At 45.3% G+C, this 17,576-nt stretch overlaps 1 protein-coding gene across 2 annotated transcripts; it reads right to left on the bottom strand.

Annotated features, from left to right (window-relative positions):
* Positions 1-1,709: 1,709 nt before the first annotated feature.
* On the bottom strand, positions 1,710-16,952 carry LOC134575231 (gastrula zinc finger protein XlCGF57.1-like). 2 transcript variants are annotated; one of them, XM_063434487.1, is made up of 5 exons: positions 16,935-16,952; positions 10,616-10,744; positions 3,676-3,858; positions 3,495-3,594; positions 1,710-3,358 (listed from the first exon to the last, which is right to left on the bottom strand). In XM_063434487.1, exons 2-5 carry the CDS (start codon positions 10,727-10,729, stop codon positions 2,091-2,093), a joined length of 1,665 nt encoding a protein of 554 aa, XP_063290557.1. In that variant the 5' UTR covers positions 10,730-10,744; positions 16,935-16,952; the 3' UTR covers positions 1,710-2,090. The 2 variants fall into 2 exon arrangements, with proteins under 2 accessions (XP_063290557.1, XP_063290556.1); XM_063434486.1 differs by lacking the exon at positions 16,935-16,952 and adding an exon at positions 16,700-16,736.
* Positions 16,953-17,576: the final 624 nt, after the last annotated feature.

The following is a 17,576-nucleotide window of genomic DNA, read 5'->3' as shown; positions in this document are numbered from 1 at the left end:
TTGCCCTAGGCTAGCTGAGGGTTGGACTGTAGAAAGGATGCTCTTAGCGCTCACCAAGGACCATCAGTACCGTAGACACCATAACTACTGCAGAGCCCACAAACCGCCGCTGCTGGGTTGGGGTCTCGCCGTCTTCTACCCACCCTGGACCTACGACAAGGCTCCAGTGGGGAAAACCTCTCTTCCTCCAAGAGAGCGAAGCAGGATCAGGAACAAAAGCTCAGTGAAGCTAAGGGAATATGCAGAGCATAGCAATCCCTGTAGTGATGATAGATGTCCGCTCCAAATGTGAGTCAAGGCTGCGAGTTGAGGGTCAAGTACAACTGGTTTAATGAGCACACAGGACTTTCTTTTATACAGGTTTCCCCACAAGGTTACCACCCACGCGGACCTTGTGGTACACAGGACACAGGGTTACAACAGCCAATCAATACAGTACAGCACAGTAAGACACTCCCAGCTAAGGCACACAAACCCTCCCCTCTGCCTGTGATATAATTACTGAACACAATGGGCTAACTTAATTATCACAGGCAGAAAATATACAGTTTTACACAATATTCATAACTTCAAAACTATACATGCAATTTCCATAAAAGTTATATTTTCTGAACCAGCATAATCAGTGAAAAACATATTAAAAAAATCATACGAATTGGTCTAGTGGTTCAGAAGATAGCTGGAAGTCATATTTGACTGACTGCAAGCATGGCTTTCATGCCCAAAACAGTTCCACAGATTTAGGCTGTGCAGCCGGTCTATCTTCTCCTCTATTCTGGAGATAATTGGCTTAGGTGGCTGTGGTAAGCCAATTATCTCCAAGTCTAAAAACTGTTACAAAAACTACAGAAAAATACATAACTCATATAATACAATGTTTAACCTATATGTCCAACATATCCCCAGATAGCTTGGATCTGAGCGCTCAATATGTCCGGAAAGCACTCAGATCCCACGAATACAGTTGGATCGCCATGGGGTTAAACAATAGCAAGGGCTGCTGAGAGATGGAGGAGGGACAACGCAGCCAGTTCAAACTGGTCTAGCAGTGTCCCTGGGACAACGCCTTGCTGGAGAACAATAGGATAGGAAAAAGGGGAAGGGGAAGAGGCACATTTTCCAATAGAATCAAAGGGGCAGAAAAAGTGTCTAACAATCCAATAAGCCCAAATAGACTTTTTAAATGGCAATACACCCCAGGGGCAAATCAGGCTCCTTCAAAAGCCAGTGGCAAAGGGCAGTTTGTCACATATACCTTGAACCATTCTTTCCCCACAGACTATGATTATGATCTCACAACCTCTACCCTAATGACTAGAACCTCCCAAACACCCCAAAGGAATTACTTGGCACCCACCTTAGCTGAACCCTCTGGGAGCCACTCTTTGAAGTGGACATGGCACTAACCCCTGCAGTACTATAAACACTTATAGCAATATTAAATGAATGCCTGAGCATTGCCCTGTACATGAAAGTTATTAGAGGGTACGATCATCTCTTATTCCTACTTACCTCTACAGTACTACTTACCCCAATAAGCAATCCATGTGAACTAATAAATGTAATACCTAATGTAAGCACTTTGCCATTTCTATTTTATTGGTAATTCAAGACACACAGACATAAACAAACAATAAAGCCACACATTCTAAGTAGTATAAAAATCACAGGAGAAACTATGAAGTAAAGACCTCAACTAAGAATAAAAGTAACTTAAAAATAAAACAGAAAAAATTACAGTAAGCTTTCTAAAGAAAACGAAATAGGCAGTAATTAAAGTCTTGTTTTTCAGTCACGGCAAGAAATCTTCAAATAATTGGTCTAGCAGAGACAGTAACTACTTTGTAGACTACGAAGTATGTCAGCCATCTTCAAAGGTCTCAACTCTTAGATATGTGATAAGTAATTAAAGACATGGGAGCTCAAGTAGGATGCCATTTGGCACAGTTGTAACCGCTTACCCATTTCCCATATTCTGAACAAAAGAACAGTTTGTCTCTGGTTAAACAAGATTTATAAAAACAAAAACAACAACAAAAATGTACGTTTGATTAAAAGAACGACAAATAAGATTTCAGAATATAAAAGGTTCATTTTGCCCTTGTATGAGTCCTTCGGTGCCTCACATAGGTGGTATGATGGGTAAAGCGCTCACCGCATTCAAGGCATGAGAATGGCTTCTCCCCAGTGTGGATCCTTTGATGTTTAACACAATTTGCACCATTTGCAAAAGATTTCCCACATTCAGAACATGAGAACGGCCTATCCCCAGTGTGAATTCTCTGATGTATAAGTAGACTTGTGCTATCATTGTAGCCCTTACCACACTCAGAACATGTGAATGGTTTCTCCCCAGTGTGGATCCTTTTGTGTGCAATAAGATGTGAGGCCTGGGTAAAACGTTTACCACATTCATCACAAGAAAATGGTTTGTCTCCTTTGTGACGTCTTTGATGTATAAGGAGAGAAGAGCTATGTGCAAAACATTTATCACAATCAGGGCATTTAAAAGGTTTTTCTCCGGAATGACCTCTCTGATGCCTAACAAGATTAGCCTTTCGGTTAAAATGTTGTCCACATTCCGAACATGAAAATGGTTTCTCCCCTGTATGAGTCCTCTGATGCCTCACAAAAGTGGAATGATGGGTAAAGCGCTCACCACACGCAACACATAAAAATGGTTTCTCCCCTTTGTGCATCCTTTGATGTTCGATAAGATCTGTGCCATTTGCAAAAGATTTTCCACATCCAGAACACAAGACTGGTCTGTCCTCAGTATGAGTTCTTTGATGTAAAAGTAGACTTGTGCTATCATTGCAGCCCTTGCCACATTCAGAACATGTGAATGGTTTCTCCCCAGTGTGGACCCTTTTATGTGCCATAAGATGTGAGGCCTGGGTAAAACATTTCCCACATTCATCACAACTGGTCGATTTGTCTCCTTTATGGCATCTTTGATGTATAAGGAGAGAAGAACTATGTGCAAAACATTTCTCACAATCAGGGCATTTAAAATGTAGGACAGATATATCTTCTAACTTTGTATTAATGTCTGTGAGGTTCCCCTCATCACGTGAGGATGAGGTCTCCTTAATAAAAGTAGTTTGATGTTCTGAGGATGTACAAATATCATTGTCTGTTCGATTACATGTTAAGTATTTGTTATTATTTGTGAGATGTTTTTTTTCATATGAAACGGATTCTTTTGACAAGCATGTTATAGAGTCAGTTTGCCTTTTTCTCGTGATGTCATTTTTCACATATTTCTCTCTATTATAGTTTTTATTTTCAGCTTGGTGCTTGGTTGCAAAATCAGGCAAAGAAAATGGAGCGTTAAATAAACCGGATATAGATTTATCTATTGAAAGAAAATATAGATTAATAGCCAATCAATTACTTATGAATGTCAAGTACACATGTCAAACATCAACGTTTGGACTGCAATTTCCCTGGCATTGTGCACAAAATATGATGGTAATTAAACTTCTTCTTACCCAGTGAGCTAAGATTCTTGTAGAGGTCCTTGTGTCCTTCTAAATACTCCCACTCCTCCATGGAGAAATAGACAGTGACATCCTCACACCTTATAGGAACCTGACACACACAATGACACAGTCACCATCCAGGAACATCCCTTGGTTTTACTCTATGATGTCCCATTCCCAGCAGCCTCACCTCTCCAGTCAGCAGCTGGATGATCCGATAGGTCAGTTCCAGGATCTTCTTGTCATTGTTCTTCTCATGTAACAATAAGTGAGGTGGAGACACTGAAGCAGAGTTCAGGGTCCCGCACGATCCAGCCGATATATGAGGACTGCTGCTACGAGTCCCACATTCTCCAGACCTCGTGCTATAATGCTATATATCGAGAGTGGAGATAAGACATGAGAAGGTTTCCTTTCGTAGACACAAACAAAGCAGAAAATAAGACTTCAATCTGGTTCGATCCTCCTCAATACTGTTCTAGTTCAACAAACTAGGTTTATATGGGAGCTTGGGCTCTATAAAGGGGATCTCTCACTTCCCAGAATTTGTAATATTATGTTATGTATCCATTTATTATGTATTTGTGAGATGTTAAAATAAAATGAATGTAAATATCCATACGTCATTATCCTACAACGGGGCAATTCCATCTTCGCTCTCTGTCAATTATTGCTATAAGCTCCATAGTTTGTACTTCGCATTTAGAGAACGATATCAGAAAAGATAAGAGATAAAACATTATTTCTGTTTCTCCTCTTCATATTCAATGTTTGCCCCGGCTTTGCTTTGTCTGAACCAGATTATGATGTTATTTGATAAAGCTTTAACAGAAATTTAAAAGAAAATATCTCATGCAGAAAAGATTAACGCAAGTTACAGGTTATTTTCAATGTTTTATTCGATGGTGTAAATTCCAAACATATGACGGTTCCTCTTTAACCATTTAACAGCCTACCTTGTGAATCCCATGGCCATGTCAGGATCGGGTCAGGGATCCAACACGCAGAGTACAAAGAGTAGCAGATACGTATACCGGTCCTTAGAATGGCCGGACTTAACGTATAACTACGATAGAATGGTCAGAGACAAGCCCAGGTCGAGGGAACGAGAAGACAGGTAAGCGAGAGACAAGCCGGGTCAAGGATAACAGAAAGACAGGAGAGTAAATACCAAGGCCGGGTCAGAACCAAAAGACAAGAGAATAACAAAGCACTGTGTGACTAGGCGGACTAGAACCACGACAGGGCAATGAGTGAATGAGAGAGCCACTGTTAAGTATCCTGGCTAGGGAGAGAAGACACGCCTCCGGCGAGTCCTGATTCGTCTCCCGAGATTTGAGTGACAGGACGTTCCGGGTTGGCGTCATGACGTCTACCTCCGGTCCTCCTGTTATAAAAGGAAGTGACTCCCTCGCGGCCGGCGTTAGCAAGACCGAGTGAACCGCGAGGGGCCGAGGAGACATGCCGTCCGGACGGATAAACTTCTAAGTCTCTACCTCTCTCAGAGGTAGAGACCTCAGGTACCCTGACAGTACCCCCCCTCTCAGATACGCCCACCGGGCGGAAGGAGCCAGGGCGAGATGGAAAGCGGGAGTGAAATGCCCTGCGAAGGCGAGGAGCATGAACATCCTCTTGTGGTACCCAACTCCTCTCCTCAGGACCATATCCCTTCCAGTCAACTAAATATTGTACTCTCCCCCGGGAGACACGAGAATCAATAATGGAGTTAACCTCATACTCCTCCTGACCCTCCACCTGAACAGGGCGCGGAGGGGCGATTGTGGAGGAGAATCTGTTACAGATTAGAGGTTTCAGCAATGACACGTGAAAAGAGTTTGGGATGCGTAAAGTAGCAGGGAGGGCTAGACGATACGCCACTGGGTTAATTCGAGTCAAGATCCTGTAGGGACCAATATAACGAGGAGCGAATTTCATGGAAGGAGCTTTAAGACAAATATTCCTAGTACTCAACCAAACTCTATCGCCTGGAACAAAATTCGGAGCCGCCCTTCTACGTTTGTCAGCATGTTTCTTAACCAGTACAGAATTGTGTAGAAGAATCTGTCGAGTCTGATCCCACAACTTCCTCAAATTGGCCACATGGACATCAACCGACGGCACTCCTTGGGAAGGAGAAACCGAGGGAAGAATAGATGGATGAAAGCCATAGTTCATGAAGAAGGGGCTTGAATGCGTAGAGTCACAAACGAGATTGTTGTGCGCAAACTCCGCCCAAGGAATCAAACCGACCCAATCGTCCTGGTGTTCGGAAACAAAACAGCGTAAGTATTGCTCAATCTTCTGGTTGGTTCGTTCGGCAGCTCCGTTAGACTGAGGATGATAGGCGGACGAAAAATTCAATTTGATGCCTAATTGAGAACAGAACGACCTCCAAAAACGTGAAACAAATTGGGAGCCTCTATCAGAAGTGATCTCCGAGGGAATCCCATGCAAGCGAAAAATCTCTTTAGCAAAGATTTCCGCCAATTCAGGAGAAGTCGGGAGTTTAGGCAAAGGTACGAAATGTGCCATCTTGGTAAATCTATCGACTACGGTGAGGATAACCGTGTGCTTTTTAGAAACAGGCAAATCCACAATAAAGTCCATTGCCACACAGGACCAAGGTTTGTCAGGAATTTCCAGAGGTTGTAGAAGGCCACACGGAAGTGAATGCGGTAGTTTAGTTTTAGTACAGACCACACAAACTCCGATAAAATCCTTAATATCCCTCCGTAACGAAGGCCACCAGAAATCCTTGGAGATCAAAGAATACGTCTTGCGAACACCCGGATGACCAGCCACCTTACTCTCGTGAAGACACTGTAAGAGCTCCAATTGGAGTTCAGGAGGAACGAAAAGTCTGGAAGCCGGAGTCAGTCTAGGTGCCAGATGCTGCAAGCTCCTTATCTGATCAAGAAGCGGAGAATGAACTTTGAGAGTAGTGTTAGCGATAATGTTACACTTGGGTACTATAGAGGACAAAACCGGCTCAGATACGGCAGCAGGTTCATATTGGCGAGATAAGGCGTCGGCTTTAGAATTCTTGGAACCTGGCCTATATGTGAGTACGTAGTTGAAGTGAGTGAGAAATATGGACCAACGAGCCTGTCTAGATGATAGTCGTTTAGCCTCTCCAATATAGGATAAGTTTTTATGATCTGTCAAAATAGTAACAGGATGCAAAGTACCCTCCAATAAATGTCTCCACTCCTTCAAGGCCATTATAACCGCTAGTAGTTCCCTGTCACCAATGTCATATCTGCTTTCAGTACCTGACAATTTTTTGGAAAAGTATCCACAAGGATGTAATGGTTTGTCTACACCCAACCTTTGGGACAGAACAGCACCTATACCTGTCTCAGAAGCGTCAACTTCGAGTAGGAAAGGTAGTGTAGTATCAGGGTGAACTAAAATTGGTGCGGAAGCAAACAGCTCCTTGAGTGTCTTAAAAGCCAGAAGTGCTTCAGTAGACCAATTCTTAGTCTCAGCCCCTTGTTTGGTCATATTGGTGATGGGAGCAATGATAGAGGAGTATCCCTTAATGAAATGTCTGTAGTAATTGGAGAAACCAATAAATCTCTGGATAGCCTTGAGACCCTTAGGTAAAGGCCAATCTAATATGGATTGGAGTTTCTCCGGGTCCATTTCAAACCCTTCCCCAGAAATCACATACCCAAGAAAGGTAGTTTGGGATTGGTCAAAGCTGCATTTCTCTAGTTTGCAGTACAAGCCATGCTGAAGGAGTTTGTGTAAAACCCTTCTGACTTGTCCGTGGTGAGTCTCAATATCCCTGGAATGTATAAGTATATCATCAAGGTATACAATCACACAGTCATCTTGAAACTCCCTAAGAACCTCATTAATAAGGTCCTGAAATACCGCCGGGGCATTGCAGAGACCAAAAGGCATTACAGTATACTCATAGTGCCCATATCGAGTATTGAATGCAGTTTTCCACTCGTCACCGTCGTGAATTCTCACCAAATTATAAGCACCTCTAAGGTCTAACTTAGTGAAAATTTTAGAACTTTTTAATCGATCAAAAAGCTCGGTGATCAAGGGGATCGGATATACATTTCTGATGGTTATCTTGTTAAGACCTCGGTAGTCAATGCAGGGTCTTAAAGAACCATCCTTCTTTTTAACAAAAAAAAATCCAGCCCCAGCAGGGGAGGAGGATCTTCTAATGAACCCCTTGTCTAGGTTTTCACGAATATACTCCTCTAGAACTAAGTTTTCATTCGTAGACAAAAGGTATACATGACCCCTGGGGGGCATGGTACCAGAAAGTAAATTAATTTTGCAATCAAAAGGCCTATGTGGTGGTAAGGTATCAGCCTTTCCTTTGTCAAATACTGCCTTTAAATCTTGATACAAGGACGGTATCTGTACTTTGGTAGAGTCAGTAGCGTTATTAAGTGAGTTGACACTACAAAGAGGTGACACTTTCTTTAAACAATTCTCTTGACAATCCTGACCCCACGAAACTATTTCCCCTGATCTCCAATCTATAACGGGGTTATGTCTCTTAAGCCAGGAGTATCCCAGGACTATGGGAACAGAAGGAGATGAAATGAGTAATAGGGATATTTCCTCCTTGTGTAGAATACCAGTAGTTAAGTAAAGAGGTGTGGTCTCTCGGAAAATCACAGGCTCAACTAAAGGTCTACCATCAATGGCTTCAACAGCCAAGGGTGTCTTTCTTAACTGGGATGGGATAGTGTGTTTGGTGAGAAACTTTTGGTCGATAAAACTCTCAGCAGCGCCGGAGTCTATCAATGCCATAGTCTCTAAAGTTCCCTTCTCCCAAGTTAAAGAGACCGGTAATAGGAGTCTATGTTCTTTGTAATTATGAGTAGAGGACAAAATCGAAACACCCAAGGTCTGTCCTCTAGAGAAACTTAGGTGCGAGCGTTTCCCGGACGACTGGAACAGCTCAAACGTACATGACCTCTGGCCCCACAATACATACACAGTCTCTCCCTTCTCCTGTATTGTCTCTCCTCCTCTGAGAGACGAGTAAGGCCTAACTGCATAGGTTCTGAAGCCTGTGGATTTTTGGTTTCAGAAATTTGAAATGATGGTGCTGGTCTAAAGGAAGATTTACCGGTTCTATCTCGAGTATTTTGTCTCTCCCTTAGACGTTCGTCAATACGAGAGATAAAGGAAATTAAGTCCTCCAGGTTCTCGGGAAGCTCTCTTGTCGCTACCTCATCAAGTATTACATCAGATAATCCATTTAAGAATACGTCTATATAGGCCTGTTCATTCCATTTTACCTCTGCCGCCAAAGACCTGAACTCTAGTGCGTAATCCACAAGTGTTTGGCTGTCTTGTCTAAGGCGCAACAGTAATCTGGCTGCATTGACCCTCCTGCCAGGAGGATCAAAAGTTCTTTTAAAAGCAGCTACAAAGGAATTATAGTTATAGACTAATGGATTATCATTCTCCCACAACGGATTAGCCCATCTCAGAGCTTTCTCAATGAGTAAGGTAATAATAAATCCCACTTTTGCCCTATCGGTAGGGTATGAACGAGGCTGTAGCTCGAAATGAATACTGATCTGGTTCAAAAAGCCACGACACCTCTCAGGAGAACCAGCATAACGTACAGGTGGGGTAACTCGGGAAGAAGCACCTACAGTAGCTACCTCTAGCCCTGAACCCACAGAAGGAGCAGAGATATTACGCATCTCCTCAGGTGGATTAATAGGACGAGACAGCAGCGCCTGTAGTGCTAGAGCCATCTGATCCATCCTATGATCCATGGCGTCAAACCTAGGATCAGGAGAACCAAGCTGACAATTTGTACCTGCAGGATCCATGGCCCTGTCGTAATGTCAGGATCGGGTCAGGGATCCAACACGCAGAGTACAAAGAGTAGCAGATACGTATACCGGTCCTTAGAATGGCCGGACTTAACGTATAACTACGATAGAATGGTCAGAGACAAGCCGAGGTCGAGGGAACGAGAAGACAGGTAAGCGAGAGACAAGCCGGGTCAAGGATAACAGAAAGACAGGAGAGTAAATACCAAGGCCGGGTCAGAACCAAAAGACAAGAGAATAACAAAGCACTGTGTGACTAGGCGGACTAGAACCACGACAGGGCAATGAGTGAATGAGAGAGCCACTGTTAAGTATCCTGGCTAGGGAGAGAAGACACGCCTCCGGCGAGTCCTGATTCGTCTCCCGAGATTTGAGTGACAGGACGTTCCGGGTTGGCGTCATGACGTCTACCTCCGGTCCTCCTGTTATAAAAGGAAGTGACTCCCTCGCGGCCGGCGTTAGCAAGACCGAGTGAACCGCGAGGGGCCGAGGAGACATGCCGTCCGGACGGATAAACTTCTAAGTCTCTACCTCTCTCAGAGGTAGAGACCTCAGGTACCCTGACAGGCCATGACCATGGGCCTGGCCTAGGGTGGGGAATGACTGCTATGGTAAGCAGAGACATGGGACTGAAGCTCCTGTAGGCTATGCCATTATTTGTCATGTTTTGGCATTTCTAGTAGGCCAAGCATTGTTGGACAACAGGAGTATATCTGAAATACTTGGAGGAGGGCTTTAAGCCGTCAGAAGCTGAGCTATCTCTCGGCAGAGTGATGTCTCTGTAATCCAAGTAACCCTCATCCTATGTGGACATCCTGGACAAAGAAGAGGGCCTCTCTGCAGCACTGCCCAAGGGAGGATCTCTAACAGCCATCTGAGGAGTGGCCAGTGAAGTTATCACTAGGCTGTAATGTAAACATTACACTGTCTCTGAAAAAAAAGTGTTTACAGCAAAAAGCCTGAAGGCAATGATTCTACTCACCAGAACAAATTCAATAAGCTGTAGTTTTTCTGGTGACTATAGTGTCCCTTTAAAACCTTTCTTTACAGAGTTATAGTCCAATATATGAATAATATCAAAAATAAATGTATGAACACTTTTCTCGAGGATTGGCAGTTCAATAGAAAGCTCATATTTATCTATTTTCCCGTCTTGTTTTGTGATATCCAATTTACATATTATGTTCATGAGACCATGAAATCTATATTTACCAGACATCATCCCATGACTTCTATCTCCATGTTCTTTTTATAAGATATGTATTGGCATAAAACCACTGTGACATTCCCAGAACCACTCACCTCTCCAGTCAGCAGGTAGATGATCTCCAGGGTGAGATCCAATATCCTCTCATTGATCTGATTCATGTTCTTTATCATTATCACAAGTAGTCTTTGTAGAAGACATTGGCTCATTAAACCACATCAGTTCTGTAATTAGAAACGCACGATCTGTTTCAATTTAACTTGCCAGTGTCACTTTAGTATTTAAAAATGGCTTTCAATTCTGTTATGCACTGTCATCAACTATGCACCACTCATAATTCAGACAATGCTTCATGTAAAATGCCCCCAAAAAAATCACAAAATGATTCTGTGGCGAAACCAGCTTCGCCACTGTGAACTGGAGAGGCCTGGCTGCTAGCCTCCTGCCCTGCGACTACGGCCCATGGACATATTGCTCTATAAACACTATATTTGGGCATGTAATAATTTATATTGCTGCTACTGGCCCTTTAAAATCAGCGATGGACATATTGGGACTTTTGGGACTAATGTCCCTTTAAGACTTTGTAACATATCACAGTAATACTGTCTTAAATATTATGTAGGTATTTATGTGTTCAGTTAAACTGGGGATATGTAGAAATGTGTGTCTTATGTGTTAAATGTATCAGTATGTAATTTTATGTCTTTTACTGTCTTTTTGCAACCATGTGGTTAATGGAGTCTGACTCTAGTCCTAGATAATTGGATTACTTCTCCAATTATCTCCAGGGCAGAAGGGAGGAAGCCGGGATGCATTGTGGGGGATGTTTTACTTCTGTTTGGGCCAGATTGTGCCATGCTGCAAGCCAGGGCCCAAAAGATACTTTTAGTAACTTTTAAACCCCTGGTCGGATTCATGCCATTTTTTAATATGTTGTTCCCCTGAATGGATTGATTGTGGATATGTATTTTTATGTGAATGTGATGTATGGTTTTAAAGTTATGAAAGTTGTGTAAAAGTATATTTTACTCTGTATGCATAATGGGATTATGTGTCACACTAAGGGGAGGGGATGTGTGGGAGGTAACATCTATGTCATTGGTTCTTTTATGCCTCCCCCTGGGTGTGGCCTGTATGTGTGAGTTGGAAATAAAAGCCAGACTGGGTGTCCCAGTCTAGAGGTCTTGCTTAACCCTCAAAGCGATGTGTCGTCTCGGTCTTTGGGGGAATGGGATTGTATGCTGACTGCCAAGAGTGTAAGCCGATGTCTGCTTTTCTTGTTCAGCTGTTCCAGTGTTCGTGTGGTTCCAGTCGGGAGAATGGTGTTTGCAGTAGCTGCCTGTGCATCTGGAAAGGGGATTATCGCCTAAACTGGGTTTTATCCTCTTGTAAGTGAAACGGTCCGTTACAATTGGTGGCAAGCGGCGGGATCGTTCCTACAACCAGAGGGACAGCTACAGACAACACCATTTCTGGATTACAAATTGAGGGCAACGCTAGTATCCGTACAGCGACCCTATCTACAAAGGAAACCAGGAAAATGGAAGGAGACAGAGTCGCAGCTGCTGCAGCACCTCCGAGGGAGGAGGAGGAATCCGACTTTGCCAGAGAATATAGGAGCAGGATGGCTCTATTCTCACCAGCCCGAGCGGAGCAGATGGCAGACCGGGTCTACAACGATGTACAGGCGTACCTCATGCTGCGAACGACGCAGAGGAACCAACAAGCTGCGGGATTGTTCCCACAGCCAGAAGGACAGCTACAGAACACCAATTCCTTGGAGTTACAAATTGAGGGCAACGTTAGCACTCGTGCAGCGCCCCTGGCAGCAGAGGTATCCAGCGACTTGGAGCAGACAAGTATGGAAGGCTCTGACGCTGAAGATGATTTTATGGCCAAGGTGAGGCAGCAAGTGGCCCAGTATGGGGGTTATATATCCATGGACACATTCCAGGGGATCTGGAACCAGGTCATGGCTGAGCAAAACTCAAAGATGGACGAAGAGTATGATGAGCAGGAAGAGTGGTACAGCAGCAGAGTAGAGGCTGCATCCGAGGAGGTTAGCCGCCCCCCCCCCCCCCCCCGAGGCGGCAGGAAGAACCCGAAGTAGGGGTCCTCATAGATTGGTCCTGTGAGGAACCACAACAGGCAGGTGGAGATGGGACCGAGGTCTCTCTACCGGCCCTACAGGGATGCTGGGCAGTCGGCCCAGATCCCCAGCGGCAGTGTGTAACCCAGGGAGCTGATGGTGTCGTCCATCCTCCCCAGCGGCAGAGTAAGTCCCAGGGAGCTAAAGGTGTCGTCCTTCCTCCCCAGCGGCAGATTGTATCTCAGGGAGCTTAAGGTGCCGTCCTTCCTCCCCAGCGGCAGTGTGTGTCCCAGGGAGATGAAGGTGTCGTCCTTCCTCCCCAGCGGCAGGCTGAGTTACAGGGGGCAGAGGTTGTTGTTCCTGCCCCCCAGCAGAAAAGTGATATGCCAGGAAGGCAGTGTGAAGTAAAGGGAGAGGAGAGCAGCGTCCTCCCTCCCCAGCGGCAGTGTGTGTCTCCGGGAGCTGATGGTGTCGTCCATCCTCCCCAGCGGCAGGCTGAGTTACAGGGGGCAGAGGTTGTTGTTCCTGCCCCCCAGCAGCAAAGTGATATGCCAAGAAGGCAGTGTGAAGTGAAGGGAGAGGAGAGCAGCGTCCTCCCTCCCCAGCGGCAGTGTGTGCCCCAGGGAGCAGAAGGTGCAGTCCTTCCTCCCCAGCGGCAGTGTGTGTCTCCGGGAGCTGATGGTGTCGTCCATCCTCCCCAGCGGCAGGCTGAGTTACAGGGGGCAGAGGTTGTTGTTCCTGCCCCCCAGCAACAAAGTGATGTGCCAGGAAGGCAGTGTGAGGTGAAGGGAGAGGAGAGCAGCGTCCTCCCTCCCCAGCGGCAGTGTGTACCTCAGGGAGCAGAATTTGCAATCCTTCCTCCCCAGCGGCAGTGTGTACCCCAGGGAGCTGATGGTGTCGTCCTTCCTCCCCAGCGGCAGTGTGTACCCCAGGGAGCAGAAGGTGCCATCCTTTCTCCCCAGCGGCAGTTTGCCATCCAGAGAGAGGAACTTGTTACACCCTCTCTCCCACGGCAACCTAACCCACCAAGGGGAGATGTTAAGCCCCACAACTGTGCAGATGGGACCGTAGTCTCTGCACTTACAGCACAAGGGATAGGGACGGTCGGTCCTGTTCCCCAGCCTCAGTGTGATGGATCCAAAGGGGAGACAGTCGGTCTCCCCCTCCGGCAGTCGAGCTGTGCACCTAAAGGGGAGACAGCCAGTCTCCAGCAACCAGGCGCCCACCAGACTACTCCCGTGGTAGTGCTGGCAACAGGACAGAGTACCGCTGGTCTCTGCCCCCTCAGCAACCCACCAAGGCAGCCTACCCGTCTCCCACCCAGCAGTGGTGAAACACCAGAACTTGGACAAAATCCTTCCTCACCCAGATGTAGTAACCGGTTAGTGTGGGTGGGCTGCTCTGTTATTTCTGTTTCGTGGGTGGGTTGCTGGACTAACCAGGGCACTGACCGGCAGAAAGTCAGGTACCCTGTTAGTCTAATTGGCAAAGGGGAGAAATGTGGCGAAACCAGCTTCGCCACTGTGAACTGGAGAGGCCTGGCTGCTAGCCTCCTGCCCTGCGACTACGGCCCATGGACATATTGCTCTATAAACACTATATTTGGGCATGTAATAATTTATATTGCTGCTACTGGCCCTTTAAAATCAGCGATGGACATATTGGGACTTTTGGGACTAATGTCCCTTTAAGACTTTGTAACATATCACAGTAATACTGTCTTAAATATTATGTAGGTATTTATGTGTTCAGTTAAACTGGGGATATGTAGAAATGTGTGTTTTATGTGTTAAATGTATCAGTATGTAATTTTATGTCTTTTACTGTCTTTTTGCAACCATGTGGTTAATGGAGTCTGACTCTAGTCCTAGATAATTGGATTACTTCTCCAATTATCTCCAGGGCAGAAGGGAGGAAGCCGGGATGCATTGTGGGGGATGTTTTACTTCTGTTTGGGCCAGATTGTGCCATGCTGCAAGCCAGGGCCCAAAAGATACTTTTAGTAACTTTTAAACCCCTGGTCGGATTCATGCCATTTTTTAATATGTTGTTCCCCTGAATGGATTGATTGTGGATATGTATTTTTATGTGAATGTGATGTATGGTTTTAAAGTTATGAAAGTTGTGTAAAAGTATATTTTACTCTGTATGCATAATGGGATTATGTGTCACACTAAGGGGAGGGGATGTGTGGGAGGTAACATCTATGTCATTGGTTCTTTTATGCCTCCCCCTGGGTGTGGCCTGTATGTGTGAGTTGGAAATAAAAGCCAGACTGGGTGTCCCAGTCTAGAGTTCTTGCTTAACCCTCAAAGCGATGTGTCGTCTCGGTCTTTGGGGGAATGGGATTGTATGCTGACTGCCAAGAGTGTAAGCCGATGTCTGCTTTTCTTGTTCAGCTGTTCCAGTGTTCGTGTGGTTCCAGTCGGGAGAATGGTGTTTGCAGTAGCTGCCTGTGCATCTGGAAAGGGGATTATCGCCTAAACTGGGTTTTATCCTCTTGTAAGTGAAACGGTCCGTTACAGATTCCCTTCCTTTCATATCAGATGGTATGGCCAAACTACCAAGATACTGTAGAAGTTGTCCTGACGGGGTTAAAACACCCAACTTACACTTTTTCGGTTTATTTGTGTTTATAAGTTGTATGACATTATTGCACGTGTACTTTGTAGTGGTCTATTATTGCTATAATTCAATGACTACACTTATATCTGTTGTGAATACAATTATTAGTTCTTAAAGTACTTAAAGGGACACTATAGTCACCTGAACAACTTTAGCTTAATGAAGCAGTTTTGGTGTATAGAACATGCCCCTGCAGCCTCACTGCTCAGTCCTCTGCCATTTAGGAGTTAAATCCCTTTGTTTATGAACCCTAGTCACACCTCCCTGCATGTGACTTGCACAGCCTTCCATAAACACTTCCTCTAAAGAGAGCCCTATTTAGGCTTTCTTTATTGCAAGTTCTGTTTAATTAAGATTTTCTTATCCCCTGCTATGTTAATAGCTTGCTAGACCCTGCAAGAGCCTCCTGTATGTGATTAAAGTTCAATTTAGAGATTGAGATACAATTATTTAAGGTAAATTACATCTGTTTGAAAGTTAAACCACTTTTTTTTTTCACGCAGGCTCTGTCAATCATAGCCAGGGGAGGTGTGACTAGGGCTGCATAAACAGAAACAAAGTGATTTAACTCCTAAATGACAGTGAATTGAGCAGTGAAATTGCAGGGGAATGATCTATACACTAAAACTGCTTTATTTAGCTAAAGTCATTTAGGTGACTATAGTGTTCCTTTAATTTTGTGGTTCTTTATTTTTGCTGTGCCAAGTATTACAATGCGGCCTGCAATGTCACAACAGCAGAAGCAGACTCACGTCAAACAGAATAAGACATTAAAATGGCATATGAAGAAAGTTATAATGTAAACAAGCTAAGAAACAGGTCTATGTTGAACAAAAAGCAGTACTCTTATGCCTACATAGGATCAGGATAAGATATGCTACTCAGGCAAGGCTCACTATGCTAGAAATCACTCGATTTCAGGGAACATATATAGCTAATGCTATAATTACAGGAGATAATAGCCGTCAATGCTAGGTATCAGGTAGTGCAATACAAGATCTACACGGGGATTACTTTAGGTTTAGACATGCTGAACTTTAAAAGTACTTCAATTTGATTTGGTGCGCTTGGTTAATGTATAATGATATTGCTAATCTTGGAGGATTGGGGCCCTGATATATCTGACTACACCCATAATAACTTTAGAGAGAGACACACTCACTGTGACTTAGCTGGGCTGAGTGACACTCACTGTAATATGGCTGGGATGAGTGACACTCACTGTAATATGGCTGGGCTGAGTGACACTCACTGTAACATGGCTGGGATGAGTGACACTCACTGTGACATGGCTGGGCTAAGTGACACTCACTGTAATATGGCTGGGATGAGTGACACTCACTGTAATATGGCTGGGATGAGTGACACTCACTGTAATATGGCTGGGATGAGTGACACTCACTGTGACATGGCTGGGCTGAGTGACACTCACTGTAATATGGCTGGGATGAGTGACACTCACTGTGACATGGCTGGGCTGAGTGACACTCACTGTGACATGGCTGGGATGAGTGACACTCACTGTGACATGGCTGGGCTGAGTGACACTCACTGTAATATGGCTGGGATGAGTGACACTCACTGTGACATGGCTGGGCTGAGTGACACTCACTGTGACATGGCTGGGCTGAGTGACACTCACTGTGACATGGCTGGGCTGAGTGACACTCACTGTAACATGGCTGGGTGACACTCACTGTGACATGGCTGAGTGACACTCACTGTGACATGGCTGAGTGACACTCACTGTGACATGGCTGAGTGACACTCGCTGTGACATGGCTGAGTGACACTCGCTGTCACATGGCTGAGTGACACTCGCTGTCACATGGCTGAGTGACACTCGCTGTCACATGGCTGAGTGACACTCGCTGTCACATGGCTGAGTGACACTCGCTGTCACATGGCTGAGTGACACTCGCTGTCACATGGCTGAGTGACACTCGCTGTCACATGGCTGAGTGACACTCGCTGTCACATGGCTGAGTGACACTCGCTGTCACATGGCTGAGTGACACTCGCTGTCACATGGCTGAGTGACACTCGCTGTCACATGGCTGAGTGACACTCGCTGTCACATGGCTTAGTGACACTCGCTGTCACATGGCTGAGTGACACTCGCTGTCACATGGCTGAGTGACACTCGCTGTCACATGGCTGGGCTGAGTGACACTCGCTGTAACATGGCTGGGCTGAGTGACACTCGCTGTCACAGGGCTGGGCTGAGTGACACTCGCTGTCACAGGGCTGGGCTGAGTGACACTCACTGTCACAGGGCTGGGCTGAGTGACACTCACTGTCACAGGGCTGGGCTGAGTGACACTCACTGTCACAGGGCT

Source organism: Pelobates fuscus, chromosome 10 (assembly GCF_036172605.1).
Source record: "Pelobates fuscus isolate aPelFus1 chromosome 10, aPelFus1.pri, whole genome shotgun sequence".
Taxonomy (NCBI): Eukaryota; Metazoa; Chordata; class Amphibia; order Anura; family Pelobatidae; genus Pelobates; species Pelobates fuscus.
Note: the sequence above shows the minus strand (reverse complement) of the source record. Positions and strands in the feature narration are given on the sequence as shown.

Coding starts and splice junctions, on each gene's coding strand:
- LOC134575231 (XM_063434487.1), bottom strand. CDS start 10,729: ATGAGCCAATGTCTTCTACAAAGACTACTTGTGATAATGATAAAGAAC. Junction 3,859..10,615: donor TCTACCTGCTGACTGGAGAG/GTGAGTGGTTCT, acceptor CTCGATATATAG/CATTATAGCACGAGGTCTGG. Junction 3,595..3,675: donor TCCAGCTGCTGACTGGAGAG/GTGAGGCTGCTG, acceptor TGTGTGTGTCAG/GTTCCTATAAGGTGTGAGGA.